Consider the following 15046-nt stretch of genomic DNA (forward strand, 5'->3'; position numbering starts at 1 on the left):
AAAACAGTTTAACTTTCAAAATTTGTAACCAAAATGGATATTTCTTACAGAAATGTTTTATGAAGCTTATGCTCTTAACAGAGAGATTATTGGACTAGCAATTTTCCAGGCAGAACCAAATTTTCCAGTTTCCAAGTAAAACTAGGAAACTCATCACAATATAGGTTAGTTTGACTGATTTGACTGTTTCAATAAAAAAAATGAACAAGTATCAAAGATTTCTTAAGCTTTATAAAATATGCGACTCCTTGTAGGAAATCCTATAAAAACCCTGGCAACAGGCATAGATCAAACTGGAATTTGAAAATAGTTTATTATATCAAGTAATTTTATATTCTACAAAAAATTAGTTTTATAATCAATTTGAAATAATCAGCTGATTGTTTCACTATGTCGCCCTCAGTAGAGTGCCATGGTGTCACAGCACTCTACCCAGGGCAACAGCTTGAAACTACAATAAATTTATTAACCAATTTTAAATGAAAATTTCACTTGAAAAATATAAAATTTCACATTGTACTAATTACTTTCTCGGTTTAAGAAAGTTTTACTTTTGATAGAATGTTTTATAGTAAATTCTAATAGACATACATATTTGTGGGTACAGTCTGTGGTATGTATGTAGTGATCATAGTAATTAGCACATCCATCGTGTCAAACATTTATCATTTGTGTTGGGAATATTCAATATCCTAAATATGCATGTATAAACTTCAGTCATCCTGGGCAGCCCTGTAGCTCAGTGGGTAGGGTGCTGGCCACACACACTGAGGTTGGTGGGTTCAAACCCGGCCAGGGCCAGCTAAAACTACAATGACAACTGCAACAAAAAAAATAGCCAGGCGTTGCGGCAGGCGCCTAGTACCCTGTTTCTCCGAAAATAAGACAGTGTCTTATTTTAAGGTGTACTCCCAAAGATGCACTAGGTCTTATTTTCAGGGAACGTCTTATCTTTCCTGTAAGTAGGTCTTATTTTCGGAGGATGTCTTATTTTTGGGGAAACAGGGTAGTACCAGGTACGTAGGAGGCTGAGGCAAGAGAATCATTTAAGCTCAAGAATTGCTATGAATTGTGACGCCATGGCACTCTACCCAGGGCAACAGCTTGAGACTAAAATAAATAAATAGATAAAAATAAAAATAACTACAGTCATCCTACAGTGCTATATAACACTAGAACTTATTTCTCCTATCTAGCTATAATTTTGTATCCTTTAACAAATCTCTATTTCCCCCCTTACCTCTCCCCTTCCCATCCTCAAGTATCCTCCGTTCTATTTTTTACTTCTATGAGATCAAGAATAAGTATACCCAAGAGTATATTCTTTTTTTTTTTTTTTTTTGACAGAATCTCACTATGTCACCCTCAGTAGAGTGCTATGGCATCACAGCTCACAGTAACTTTAAACACTTGGGCTCAAACAATTCTCCTGCCTCAGCCTCCCAAGTAGGCGGGACTACAAGGCGCCGCCATAATGCCCGGCTATTTTTTTGTTGCAGTTGGTTAGCCCAGGCCAGGTCTGAACCCGCCACCCTGAGTATATGTGGCTGGGACTGTAACCATTGTGCTACGGGCGCCAAGCCACCAAGAGTATATTATTAATAACTTTTCATAAGTTTGCCTTTTCTTTTAGTTTGAGTTTACCAACAACTGTTTCAAATACTAAAATAACTCTCATAACACTAGGAAGATACAATAAAATTTGTGCCAAGGTTTTGGCTAAAGTAGTCTCCTCTGCCTTCTATAAATAAATGTAAACTTATGTGATCATTGAAAGACAAATCCTGACTCTCCTTATTGGCTTAATTTTTCTCATTTTAAAAAATGAAGATACTAATATCTAGCTCATAAGGTTATTTTAAGGATTAAATAAATTACTGTCCAAAAAAATGTCAGTTATCTTGACGATGATTTAAATACAAAGCAAATATCAAAAGGGCCACCACTTCTTTAGAGCAATGATCCAAGGGTGTTGGAACAATGATTGATTTAATCACATAATTTTCCTCTATACTGACCTGCGGTTCCTCACAGAATGAACTTGCATGTTGTTCAATACCTTTATAATGCAAACCCACCCCAACCATCTATCTTAGATACACAATTCTTTACATATAATCTCACAAATATACCAAGCAAATTTCCATCTCGACATCTTTCATTCTATCTCCCTTCTTAGAACTCAAGCTCTAGTTCTCCTGGGTATTCTATTTCATATTTATTAATAGACTTCTTAGAATTCCTATAGTATATTTTACATTTGGTACTTAAAGTAAACATTGGCTATGTTAAAAGAAGTGTAGAAAAATCCATATATAAATTAAATGTGGACCTTAACCTTAAGGGCAGAAGAGAGGTCTGCTCAAATAACTACAATACAAAGCACCTGTAGAATGAAATCAGCAGCCACAGGGAGATACAAGAGCACATGGATTTAAATAGGAATTCTTTTCTGCAGAAGGGGAGGTTGGGCAGGTATAGATGAAGGTAGCATTATAGGCAGAAGAGAAAGTGAAAGCAAATTAGAGAAGGAAAGTGCTGTGGTATATATTAAGGAAAATACATAATTTAGTACAGAGAAGGTGGGATTCATGAAGGAAAACAGTGCAAAGAGTGAGTTGGAAGGATCCATCAGTGTTTCTCAAAAAGTGCTCTAAGGTCACACTGAAGATCCCAAGCATAGAGCAGGTATGTCAGTATGTATAGGCAGTTTGGTGTTTTTGAAAGAAAAATCAGTGACACCATGCTATTTATTAACATCTGTACTGGACAATCCTAAGTGCCAATAATCAGATTCTCTTGGTGTCCTGTCTGTTAGAGTCTCAGCCACTACCCCTAGTGACAACTCTACGTGATTCCCCTGGAGTCTTCAGCTCCTTTTACAATCCAGTGAAGACAACACAGCATGGAATGGGATCTGGCTTTCCCAGATGACAGGGGCCAGGTGAATATGAGGCCAAAAATGGATGTCAAGACTCTGTAAACCAAGGGCAAACGTGATTTCTTCTTCAATTTTATTCTTATTACTTTGAAAATGTTTTAGGGACAGAGACCATTTTTATTTTTAAAATAATATTAGTAAAGCACTGTTTTACTCCAACACCTATAGGTATATATCTGTATATGGTCATCATTACCACCGTCATGACATCCGGAAAACCTGCTGATAATGATTAAAGGTAGAGGACACGGTTTATTCAGTGAGAAAACATATGTATGGAAAAAAGGGACAAATTTTATGAATCTTTTGTTATTATGTTTCCTGATACGTGCAATGAGCATATGTGATTGGAGACACCTTGGAGAATTAATATGATGACATAAGCAGGCTGATCTACAGCTTGAGGCAGGGAAGAAAGGTGCCTCTATCAAATCACGTCATCTCTAAAATCGTTGAAACTTATTCCAAAATTCTGACGGGCAGCACTCCATTTACTTTTAGTTCGCAAATGGATACAAACTTTGATATACTGGCCTGTAACCATTTTATAAGCAACTGACCTCATCGAAGAAAAAATTTTTATTTTGTGAGGCCTCTTTAGGAAAAATGAAGTTTTTCTCTACTTTCTACTAAGACAAATATTGTACTTTGTACACAGATGGAACCACCTAGTTTGTTCTGGGTCTGCTTCTTTGAAGAAAAAAAGCTTTTCAGGACTCAACTGCTTCTTATAATGGCATGTGCTGCTATCAAAGCCTCTAGCTATAATCATAAGGAAATTCTGCCATTACCATAAAAGTCATCAAATTAACCACTACTCATGTCTTCAATCACTGCCTTGAGCAATTTTATTCCTAAGAAATGAGAGCTGAACATAGAGTCCTTCTGCAATATGTAGTTTATTGGCTTCTTAGGGACCAAGTATCAAAGTATCTGAGTATCTTTGATACTTTAAAGTATCAAAGTATCTTTACTTCCATTTTCTCCAGAACTTCACCAGTAATTTTTACATACCCACACACACAAATAGTGAGATACTTTTTGTAACAATTAATAGAAATGTCTCTGTGTATATGTGCTGTACTTTCTTCTAGGAAATAAGGACAGTATAGATTTTCCTTAAGAGGTTTATTATATTAGTTTATAATATACGTTTCTGACAGTATTTAGCTGTACCGAAACCTGGAAGCTTGGTTTCTTTCTGTATAACTTCTCTCTTACTAAAATCTCTCCACATCTTTTCTCCTTTTTTTCTGACCCAAGAAGAACTAACCTTTGATGGATTGAACGGAATACCCAGGTATGATGAGCCTCGGAAACCACAGCGATTTAGATTTGATCCTAGAAAATAAAAACATGCTTAATTAAAATACATCTTATGTTGTACAGATTCTAAAGCAGTTGTACAATCTTTCAGAATCAGAGCCTTCAGTACCAAAGCTTTGTCACTGTCTCCATTTTCATGTTAGCTAATGTTGAATCCTCACCATGTGAAGGTCCATTCAGGTGCTTTAAGGAAACCTCTTAATTTAATTTCTTCACCACTCTTAGACAAAATAACCCTCTCCTACCTTGTACTTTTTACTTATATCCCACCTCACTGCCTACAGAATCCTTTTGGACTTCTATAAGACCATTTTTTGTGTTATCAACATATTCATTCCCCCATCCATAGAACAGAAAACGTAAGCTCAGAGGTTAAGAGACATGTTGAAGTTAACAACTAATAATGCAACAGGGCCTAGAATCCTAACTTACCATTTACTTTTTAATTCTTTACTTTTATTGCTTCTTTACTTGCAAGCAAACTAAAAGAAAATAAGCACTTAACCTTGATAATTTATGGGATCTATTAAGAAACAGATACCATATTTACTTTCATTTAAAGTAAGAAAGCCTCAGAGTTTCCATGACAAAATTTGTATCTCAAAGAAAACCATCCATGATTAACAGATCACCTGTTGCATTGAATCAGAATGTATAATACATATATCAAAGATAAGAAAGCAGAGAACTGTATTCTAATTTTGCCTCTAGCATTAATTAGTTGTATTACTGTGAACAAATTACTATTCTCTCTCCACCTTAATATCCTCACTTATAAAGTGTTGGCCTATAATATTCCTCACTCCATTCTCGCTCTAAAATTATCTGGTTGTACCTCTGGTCAAGAAGGTATCTGGTCCCTTGTATTTCCTAAATATCTCCTCCTGAGGAGAGCAGCCCTATCCTCCAAGTCTGACTCATTAATAGGAAACCACTCGGGTCTTTACAGTCCTGGAGGTACACGGGGGCCTGGGTAAATTCTGATCAAATATTCACAATGTCCTTAAGGACTGTCCATAAGTTTCCACTGGGGACCTATGTACTTAAAACAGTGAAGCAACTCCGAGCCCCAGGCTTCAGTCTAACTCTATCTCCTAACATCTGTGTGAGGCTTCAGGCAGGTCTCTTAATCACTTTGCTTCTTTTTAGTCAGGCTAATTAGGTGAAGAACAAATTTGATAATGTATTTGGCAGTGCTTTAAAACTTATGAAACAGTAAATAATGTAGACCATTATTTCTGCTATTAGCAAAAATATCAGTATGTATGTAACCACATAACTTTTAGTTTTTAATTATTTATTTTTGTTATCTTTTGAAGTAAACTAAGGCTTTTTCTGTTTTGAAACTAAATACAGAAACATATTTATGCTGCCACCCCCACCTCTGCTCCCACCTGCTTCCCCCACCACAAAGATGTCTGCATCCTTTCAGTCTTTCCTATACATTTATATTCATAGGTTGTTAAAACAAAACATTTGTGTGTATGGTTTCATCATTTAACCACATGTGATGGACAGTTCCATGTCAGTACACCACATACAGATCTACTCCATGAAGATCTACTCCAAACAGTTTATTTAACTGTTTCACTTTTGATATTATTTTGTTGCTAATCTGTTACCATCATAAACATCACCAAAACAAATATTTTTCTACATATATTTTTGTGTACATGTAACAAATCACCACAAACTTGGTGATTTAGAGCAACAGAAATTTATTACCTCACAGTTGCGGAGCAGAGTTCAAAATTAAGGTGTTAGTAACGCTACTTCCTTCTGGAGGCTCTGGGGTAGAATGGTTTCCCTGCTTCTCTCCTAGCTTCTGATGCCTATGGGTGATCCTTGGCTTCCCCTAGCTTCTTGATATATTTCTCGAATTTCTGTCTCTGTCTTCACAAAAACATCCCCCCGTGTTCAAATCTTCCTTTCATGAGGGTACCAGTCATTGAATGTAGGGCCCACGAAATCCAGGATATTCTCATCTCAACATCCTTAATTACATCTGCAAAGACCTTTATGCCAAATAAGGTCACATTTTGAAGTTCTATGTGAACATTTCTTTATGGGGCCACTTTTTAACCCATTACAGAATACAACAGAATAAGTCAAACAGTGTAAAAAATTATACTGCTAAATTACCTTTCAAAGGCCTTAATAATTCTCACCTTCACTAACAGAATATTAAGTATTCTTACCTCCATATTCTTGCCAACTTTTAGCTAAACTCACATATGAGGTAAAAAGGAAAAAAATCTAACACCACTGTTTTGATTGCATTTCCCTGATTTCCAGGGAGGTTAATCACCTTTTCATGTGTGTATTTACTGACTATCTGTACTTCTTTTGTTAACTACCTATTCATAAATTTTGTCATTTTTTAAAGGATATCTTTTTTAAAGAATGATATGTCTTTTTCCTCTTAATCTTTAATTCCTCATAGTTTAGATATTGTTTATTGCATATACATACATAATACTTACGTATATCCACAATTTTCTGCAAGACTGTCACTTACCTAATTTGATTATTTTTCACTCTATAAAAGTTTAAATATTGACTTAATCAAATCTAAAATTTTTCTTTTATAATCTCCAGGTTGTGTTTAACATTTTTGGATTTTTAAATTCTCTCATTTTTGTGTGATAGCATGAAGCTGGACAAATACAAGATATTCTTTTACGCTCAGTCTGCAAATGCTTCATGAATGAGAAAATATCTGAGGCAACAGATAATGCTGTAGGCTAAATGGGAAAACACAGCAAAGAGGAAGAGAAAAGCTGGGGAAGCTGCAGGTGATTTACCAATCTAGGAACTAAGGACACATCATAATGTTTTAGGGACTGAGAGGGAAAAGAAATGTCAGACATTCACATTCTTTGCCTTCCAGAAGTTTACAATTCAGGTGGAAGCCTAAATATTTTAAACAACATTTAAGTGGCAATGACTGAAGAAAAAAAATTAGCCATGGGCTTCAAACCAATGAGGTTGACAGAGTTAACAGTAAATGGGAAAGAGAATGCCAATGGGTCTCAATATGGGGAGTTCCAACTCTAATTCCAAAACATTTTAAAACTTTCACAACATAATAAACATAAGAAAACTGCACCTATCATAATTAAAAAGCTCCATGAACTTCTGCAAAATAAACACCTGTAAAACCAGTTTTCTACATGAAAAAGTACATAGCCAGAATTCCAAAAGACCCCTTACCCCCCTCCCCACCCCACACACATTTAGTCACTTCTCAAAAACTCAGAATGGTTTGACTTATTTTTGTGCTTCATGTACACATAATAATAATACACTAAGTACCTCTTTCCCTCAAAATATGTTTGTGTAACTCATTCAAATAATTGCATAGCCTGTTTACTCCCATTTTATACAATTATGAGTAGTCTGTATAGCTCCTAGTTCTGGGCTCTTGTAAAATATACTGCTGTCGACATTCCATTACATATCTTTTGGTGAACATGTTTTCATTTCTGTAAGATATATATATATATATATATATATATATACACACACATATATATATACTAGGAGAATTGTTGAGTCATAGAATTTACATATGTTCAGTGTTAGTAAATACTACTGAAAGTAGTTATAAAATTTCTTCAGTAGTGTATCAAAGTTCCAGTTTGCTAATTCCTGTCAACATTTGTTATTTTCCACCTTTTTCATTTTTAGCCATTCTGGTACACATGTAGCAAACAAAATTATGGGTAATGTGAAACTTCAGATTGGATAGTAAGTCTCTCACAACACAAGAGTAAATAATGATAAAATGTATACGCAGTATATCCTTTAAAAAGAATACAGGTATGGAAGTGTTTTAAAAAACTAATTTTGCTAATAAAATGATAGGAAAAAGTAAACAGACCATGAAACAGCTCAACCTGGGAGCCACCAAGTAGTCTTTAAAAGCAGAGATAAATATAAGACAGAGTAGAAAGCATGGTGAATGAGTGATCCATATACTGAAAACTACAAGCTCTAGTATGAATTTTCTCACTAACATGTTAGGGTCCATGCTCTTTTAAAGACACAATGGCTATTTTGTTTTAGGAGAATTAAAGACACAATGGCTCTTTTGTTTCAGGTGAATGAGAATCAGTAAATTTTTAATAAAATAATACAAAATATATTTCAGCAAAAACTTACAGAATAGCTTTTCTATGTGCCACAGCATGTATAACTTTCTACCTATCCTATGTGAGATACAGTTCTCCAAGAAACTGCAGTGTATTATTTGATCAGGGCATCATTTTAGGTATAAAAACAAAAAACCAAGTAGAATCTATAATAATACTACCTTACATCTGTCTTAATACTTAACTTTTAAAATAATTTCAGACTTAAGCTATTAAAAAAAAATCCTGGCAAAAAAAGAAAACCACAAATTACTTCTATTTTGCAGGTGACTAGGACTACGATCTGGCTTCAGCCACAGGCACCTAAAGAATGAGAACCATATCTTGTAACATATTACAGCCCTTCTCCACAGGTTTGGCAGAAAATTCAATAATCCTACTTACCAACATGTTAGAAGCTTTAACTGTTGACTAAATAAATTATCATATGTGCTTCCTCATGTTGCTGGTGAAAGTAATGAGATATTTATATATTAATTCTGATAGAACTAGTTCAAAATGCATAATCATTTAACAAGAAATTATAAACAGGCATAGGTTTTAAAAATTACATTAAATTAAAAAGAAACACTATGAATTTCAAGAACAAAGTAGAAACCCATAAACTATGTCCAATATCATCTGTTAACAGAGAAACTCTTCTTTCTTTCTAAACAAAGTTTTTAATTTGTTATTTCTCCAAAGTTCAGTGGATGAGATTTATACGTGATTATTCCAACCAATGAACCATATTGCTAATTTATAAATGCTGATTAAGACAGGTAAGGGGTGACCACTGATAAAAATTGCAGAATTTTCTATGAGTTTATTTGCTTGCTCTGTTTAAGGTTAGAATTTTCAACATGTATAAGTTATGTTAGGTATTTTATGCTAACAGAGTGAATAACAGTTTCTCAAACTTGTGTACATGCTGCCCCCAGGTTATGGTTGAGATGTTCCTGACAATGTCTTTACGTCAGATTTGTATGTAAATTGCATCCCTGATGAACAGAGCATATACAGTAACAATAACAATATTATATGGCTCTTACGTGGTAATAATAATACACTATAATACTGTAATACTAATAATACTAATGACACCTCTGTACTGTAATGATTTACAGAAACACTGTGCTCTTTCTTATAATTCAAATGGAACATAAAAACAAACAAGGTTTAATAAGAGAAAGGAGAAATTTCAATAAAGAATATTAAATGCTAAAGCTCATCAAATGTTGCATCAATGCTAGGGTAACAGGAATGTTATACTTATGTTGACCTTCTAACAAATTGTAACACTTCCATTTCAATACAAAATTCACTACTCTTAGTAATTACTGATACTTCCATTGGAGCACACTGTCTTTCCTGTGTTCCAGTGTCAGTCTAGTAACCAAAGCCTAATGCTTTCCCAATGTATGATGGCCCCTGGCCTTTCTCCAAATGCTTATTTCTACTTTCATTTTCATTGTAATAACCTCTCTCCTCACTGTAGCCTTACATGAACTTCAGTGGACTTTTGCTTTGAAGGCATAGTCATAAGGATAAACACAGACACACAAAATTGAATAAAGAAGACAAAAGTAATGCTGTGTATGACCATATAAATGGGATTATCCACTAGCGTAAAGATGCTGCACCAACGAACTGCTTATACCATGTGGGTTTCTTCACAAGCATGGAAGAAAGTAGTTCCCAAATTATTATTTCATTATAAATTATCATTATGGGGAGCCTGTTCATAGGTACAGAATATTGTAAGTTCGGCTGTCCGCAACCTAGAGACTGCCTGTATATGTAGTTGATCATGTAATTTATCAAGTTTGAGAATTAATCAAACATTTTAAAGTTTTAAAAAGTCTAAATAAAATTGAAATACATGTAAGAGCTCTGCAAACCCATTAGAAGAATGCTAATTATACACTGGTAAGGAAATAGCCAGGAAAATGAAATAAAAGTTTTTGATAGGAAAGAATTTTTCACTGAAGAAACAAAAAGAATGATTGGGAATGAAAAAGAGTGAATACCAGAAGTCAAACATAAATATCCACTACGAACAATCAACAAGCAGTTATCAGTGTGATGCTACAGCTGTGAATCTCTAATCCCAGGCAACTCTAAACTGCTTTTTCAAAAGATTTATGTTTCAACTTAAGTGTTGTATTTGAACAGAACATAACACAAGGAAAACATAGATCAATAAAATATGTTAATAATATATGAACAAATACTAAGATTTGCTGGTCCGATACATTTTATGCCAAGTACAACTAGTCACACTAAAAATAAAATGCTTAAAACTCACTCACTGTCTTCTGTGGGAAGGACCTGCAGGGAGTAAATCCACTCTATTATATCATCTTTGTTCACCACATCTAAGGAATCCAACATATCCAGCCCGGAGAGTGCGAAAAATGCAATTGTCAACCTAAAAGAAAAAAAATGTGAAGTTCCATCTCAACTGTTAAACCAATGGAGTCTTTCTAGTTCAGAAAAATAATAAATTCATTCTACTTTTACAATTATTTAAAAAATACTCCCACTTTACAAAAGCCAAAATAACCAATTTGTTCTTATAACTTAATTATCAGCCAAACTTTTGTTTCATTTCTTTAAAAGGGGGTATTTAGGGGGAAAGAAACCAACCCTACTCAATGGAAGCATGTATGAATCCACTGAAGCCAGTCTATCAGCAACCTGAAGGTTAAAAGTTGATTAAAAAGAGGATTCTCTGCATCTAATCAGTATAGATAAGCACAAAGAGCTGCTAAGTATTTATAAAATGACAATTTTCTCTTGTTTGCCAATAGAAATTATGCTTATAGCTTGTGCTTAATTCTTGAGAAATGTTAGAATAAATTTATCTTTATTCAAACCTGTTAATAAATAATGTAACTTCTTAGAAAAAAAATTTATAATAAATTTTGGGAAATAGGAAACACTGAATGAAATTAAATACAAATGCACTTCAATACCATTTTCTCAGAGGAGCATTCTTCGATGGAATGAGAAACTAAAAGGCAAGATTACAAGATTACATACTATAAGTCTGATCTAAACCTGTGCTTTCGTATGAAAATCTGTACCTTAATGGTTGCTTTAAGCATAAAGAATTCATTATACATAATTGTTTTTATGTTGAGAAGCATTCTATAATGTTGATTGAGCATTATTTCATTTCTATAATCTAATAATGCACATAACTAATAGTAATAAATTAACACTTCAAATCATCTGGTTTAAAATCTTACAGTAAAGCCACTTGACCAATTCTCTAAGGGTCCCTAAAGAGCATTAAGCCTTCATGCCATAAGGTATCCACTGTATGTAATAAATTTTCTCCTCTATGCATCTAGAAGAGCATTGCCTAGAATGGTATTATAGGTTGAGCATTCCTTATACAAAATGCTTGCCATCAGAAATGTTTCCAGTTTTGCATTTTTTTTTTTGAATTTTGGAATATCTGTATTACATGAGATATCTTGGGGGTGAGATCCAAGTCTAAAAATGAAATTCATTTATGTTTCCTTATTCACCTTATTCACATAGTGTGAAGGTGATCTATACAATATTTTAATGATTTTGTGCATGAAACAAAGTTTGTGTTAAGTACTTATGTGTGGAATTTTCCACTTGTGGCATCAGGCAGCATGATGGTTCTCAAAAGGTTTCAGATATTGAATCATTTCTGATTTTTGGATTAGGATGCTCAACCTGTACCAACTTAAAGAGAAATGAGAAAAGTCTTTTTTTTTTGGGGGGCATAATTCTCTGATTCCTGAAGGAAAAAGGCTTGCATCCATTAGATAAAAGGTAGTGAAACCAAAGATTGTAATTTCATTCCAACTAAAACTAAGGAGATTTTAGAATACTTTAGAATAATAAATATTTGGGAAACATATTATTGAGAGACTATTACTAATATCACGTATCCAACATTGAAATGGATATTTCTCATATATTATCTCAATTTAATTCTAACAACCCAATGAGATCTACCTGAATTCAGGTAATTTTTTAGATAAGGATTAAATTAATGGCATGGAACCCTGTCCTGTGGGAAACAGAGTTGCACAGTAGCCCAGAGCTTAAACCTTGCAATCAAATAAGCTAGATTCAAATCCTAACAGCATAAACTTTGCTAAGTCACAGCCTTCAACATGCCTCACACAGTTATTGTCCTTAATTGCTCACAGCAAGCACTCAAAATATGGAAAACTTTATTATTGGTATTTGCCCTGGATAGGAATAACAATGGCCTTAGAATCTAATCATACTCTGTAACATTATAGTCCACTGGTTGACAACCATTTTCTCTATGGAAACACTCTTCTCCAAAATAAAACTATACCTCAGACACAGGGAAAAAACTACCAAACAGCAGCCAAGTTTAAAAAATGACTGCTCTTGGTGGTAATTGTGTCTCATGAGGTAAGAGCACCTGAGTTTTATTTATTTATTTTTCAGACAGAGTCTCATTATGTCACCCTGGGAAGAGTGCCGTGGTGTCATAGCTCACAGCAACCTCAAACTCTTGGGCTTAAACAATTTTCTTGCCTCAGCCTCCCAAGTAGCTGGGACTACAGGCGCCTGCCACAATACCTGGCTATTTTTTTGGTTGCAGTTGTCACTGTTCTTTAGCAGGCCTGGGCTGGACTGACAGCCTCAGTGTATGTGGCCAATGCCCAAATCACTGAGCTACAGGCACCAAGCCTATTAAAGCATTACTATAGAAAAAAGCAAAACACAGATAAAAGTGGAGAAAAACACAAAAGACTTGAGATTGAAAACAGATTTAAAAAAAGAGCTTCCTGTGAGTATAAGCTGTACAGTAAGAAAACACCCAAAAGACTATAAAAACAAGTTGGTTTTCTCTTCTAAATTAAAAAGTTCAAAATGATCTAGTCTACCTCTTTAATCTTCTAGCTGAAAACAAAGTATGAAGAATTCAAATAATTTACATGAGACTTCAACACTGGACAATCAAAATTACTCAGAAGTTTGAATTCCAGTGTGGTGTTTTCCACAGTGGAGAGCTTCTCAAACCTGGAAGCTCATTATTATCAGATTAAAAATGAATGACTAAAACACCAACAATATTACCTTCAGAAGTCCAAGTCCTACTTCACAATTACATCACAATCTCTGTCATGCCTGTAATTCTAGTGCTCTGGGAGGCCTAAGCGAGTGGATTGGCTGAGCTCAGGAGTTCGAGACTAGCCTGAGCAAGAGGGAGACCTCGTCTCTAAAAACAGCTGGGTTTTGTGGCCTGTAGTCCCAACTATTTGGGAGGCTGAGGCGAGAAGATCACTTGAGCCCAAGAGTTCAAGGTTGCTGTGAGCTGTGATGCCAAGGTATTTTACCAAAGGTGACAAAGTGAGACTCTCAAAAAAAAAAAAAAAAAAAAGCACAGTCTCTGGGTGGAAGGCGTGAGCCCCCAAGTCTTGCTATCTTTTTGTTTGTTTTTTTAAAAACTTCCCAGGTTATTTTAACATGCAGGCAAGCTGTAGGAGCACTGCTCTAACAGTGGTTCTCTACTGAGGCAACCCTGCCCCCAAGGGGACACATCATAATCAAACATTTTTGGCTGTCACAACTCGGGAGGGTGGTACTGGCATCTAGAGGGTAAAAACCAGGGATGCTGCTAAGCATCCCACAATGCACAGGAAAGACCCTTACAGCAAAAATTATCTGGCCCAAATGTCAATATGGCTGAGATTGAGAAATCCTGCTCTACAGTTACACTATTATCTGTATGTGTTATCCAAATGATGTTTGTCCCGTCAGTTGCTCCTCGATAAATGCATTTCATTTATAAGCAAGTGTCAAACACAAGAAATCAATCACATGGTGGTAAAGTATTTAAAAATCTTGCATACTTAAATTATTAAGTCCAGCGTTTTCAACTCATATTCAGGCTGAGACTGTAAAGTCTGTGAGATTAATGCAGGTATAGTGAATAGTTTATGTTTATAGTGAGGCCCCACCAGAAGCACCCAGCAATGGCTGACATAATATAAGCCACTAAGTGGCAAATGCCCAGCCTTCCTCTAAGATAAGATGACAAAGCATTCCTTTTCTGATTATACCAGAATTCTCAAATATACCCAACACTTAGAGAGCAAGAGAATTACATAATACGTAAGAAATACAAAAGACTTTTGGGTTATGGGCCTCTGTGAAAAATAACATGGTTTTATAGTGCGCAAATGATTGTCACTTGGGGTATAAACTAATGGGTAACCTGACTCAATGCTGCTATAAAAAGGAGTAATTTTGCCAACACATGGCCCTAAAATCGGGCCAAGAAAGTTATTTTTACCTTCTTACTTCTTCCTTTCTTTTCCCCCAGATCTGAACCTCCCTGAGTCATAGCCTGAGAAGCTGAAGGAAGTAAGCCATGTCTTCCTGTTTACTCTCTTCTCTTACTCTGAACAATACATATAAAAAGGTTATCTTACATGGATAAAAAGTAACATTTTCTCTGTAAATTAGGTTGCTTTACCAGTAGATCAATTCACAGATGAGAGGCGGTAAACTGAATGTTACCAAAAGATCTTAAATATTCCAGGTTTAAGAAGCTACACAAAAAAGCAAAACCAAAAAAAAAAAAAAAAAAAAAAGACACATACAAAAAAATCAC

The 15046-nt window shown here is 34.8% G+C and overlaps 1 protein-coding gene across 2 annotated transcripts in view; it reads right to left on the minus strand.

Annotated features, from left to right (window-relative positions):
• Nucleotides 1–15046, minus strand: part of PGGT1B (protein geranylgeranyltransferase type I subunit beta) — a 42594-nt gene that overhangs the window by 23513 nt on the left and 4035 nt on the right. For both annotated transcript variants that reach the window (XM_053567198.1, XM_053567197.1), the window contains exons 2-3: nucleotides 10713–10831; nucleotides 4215–4282 (exon numbers count right to left, since the gene is read on the minus strand). In XM_053567198.1, the coding sequence (XP_053423173.1) occupies nucleotides 4215–4282; nucleotides 10713–10831 (187 nt within the window). The remainder of the gene's footprint in view (nucleotides 1–4214; nucleotides 4283–10712; nucleotides 10832–15046) is intronic.

Source organism: Nycticebus coucang, chromosome 17, assembly GCF_027406575.1.
Source record: "Nycticebus coucang isolate mNycCou1 chromosome 17, mNycCou1.pri, whole genome shotgun sequence".
In the NCBI taxonomy this organism is placed as follows: domain Eukaryota; kingdom Metazoa; phylum Chordata; class Mammalia; order Primates; family Lorisidae; genus Nycticebus; species Nycticebus coucang.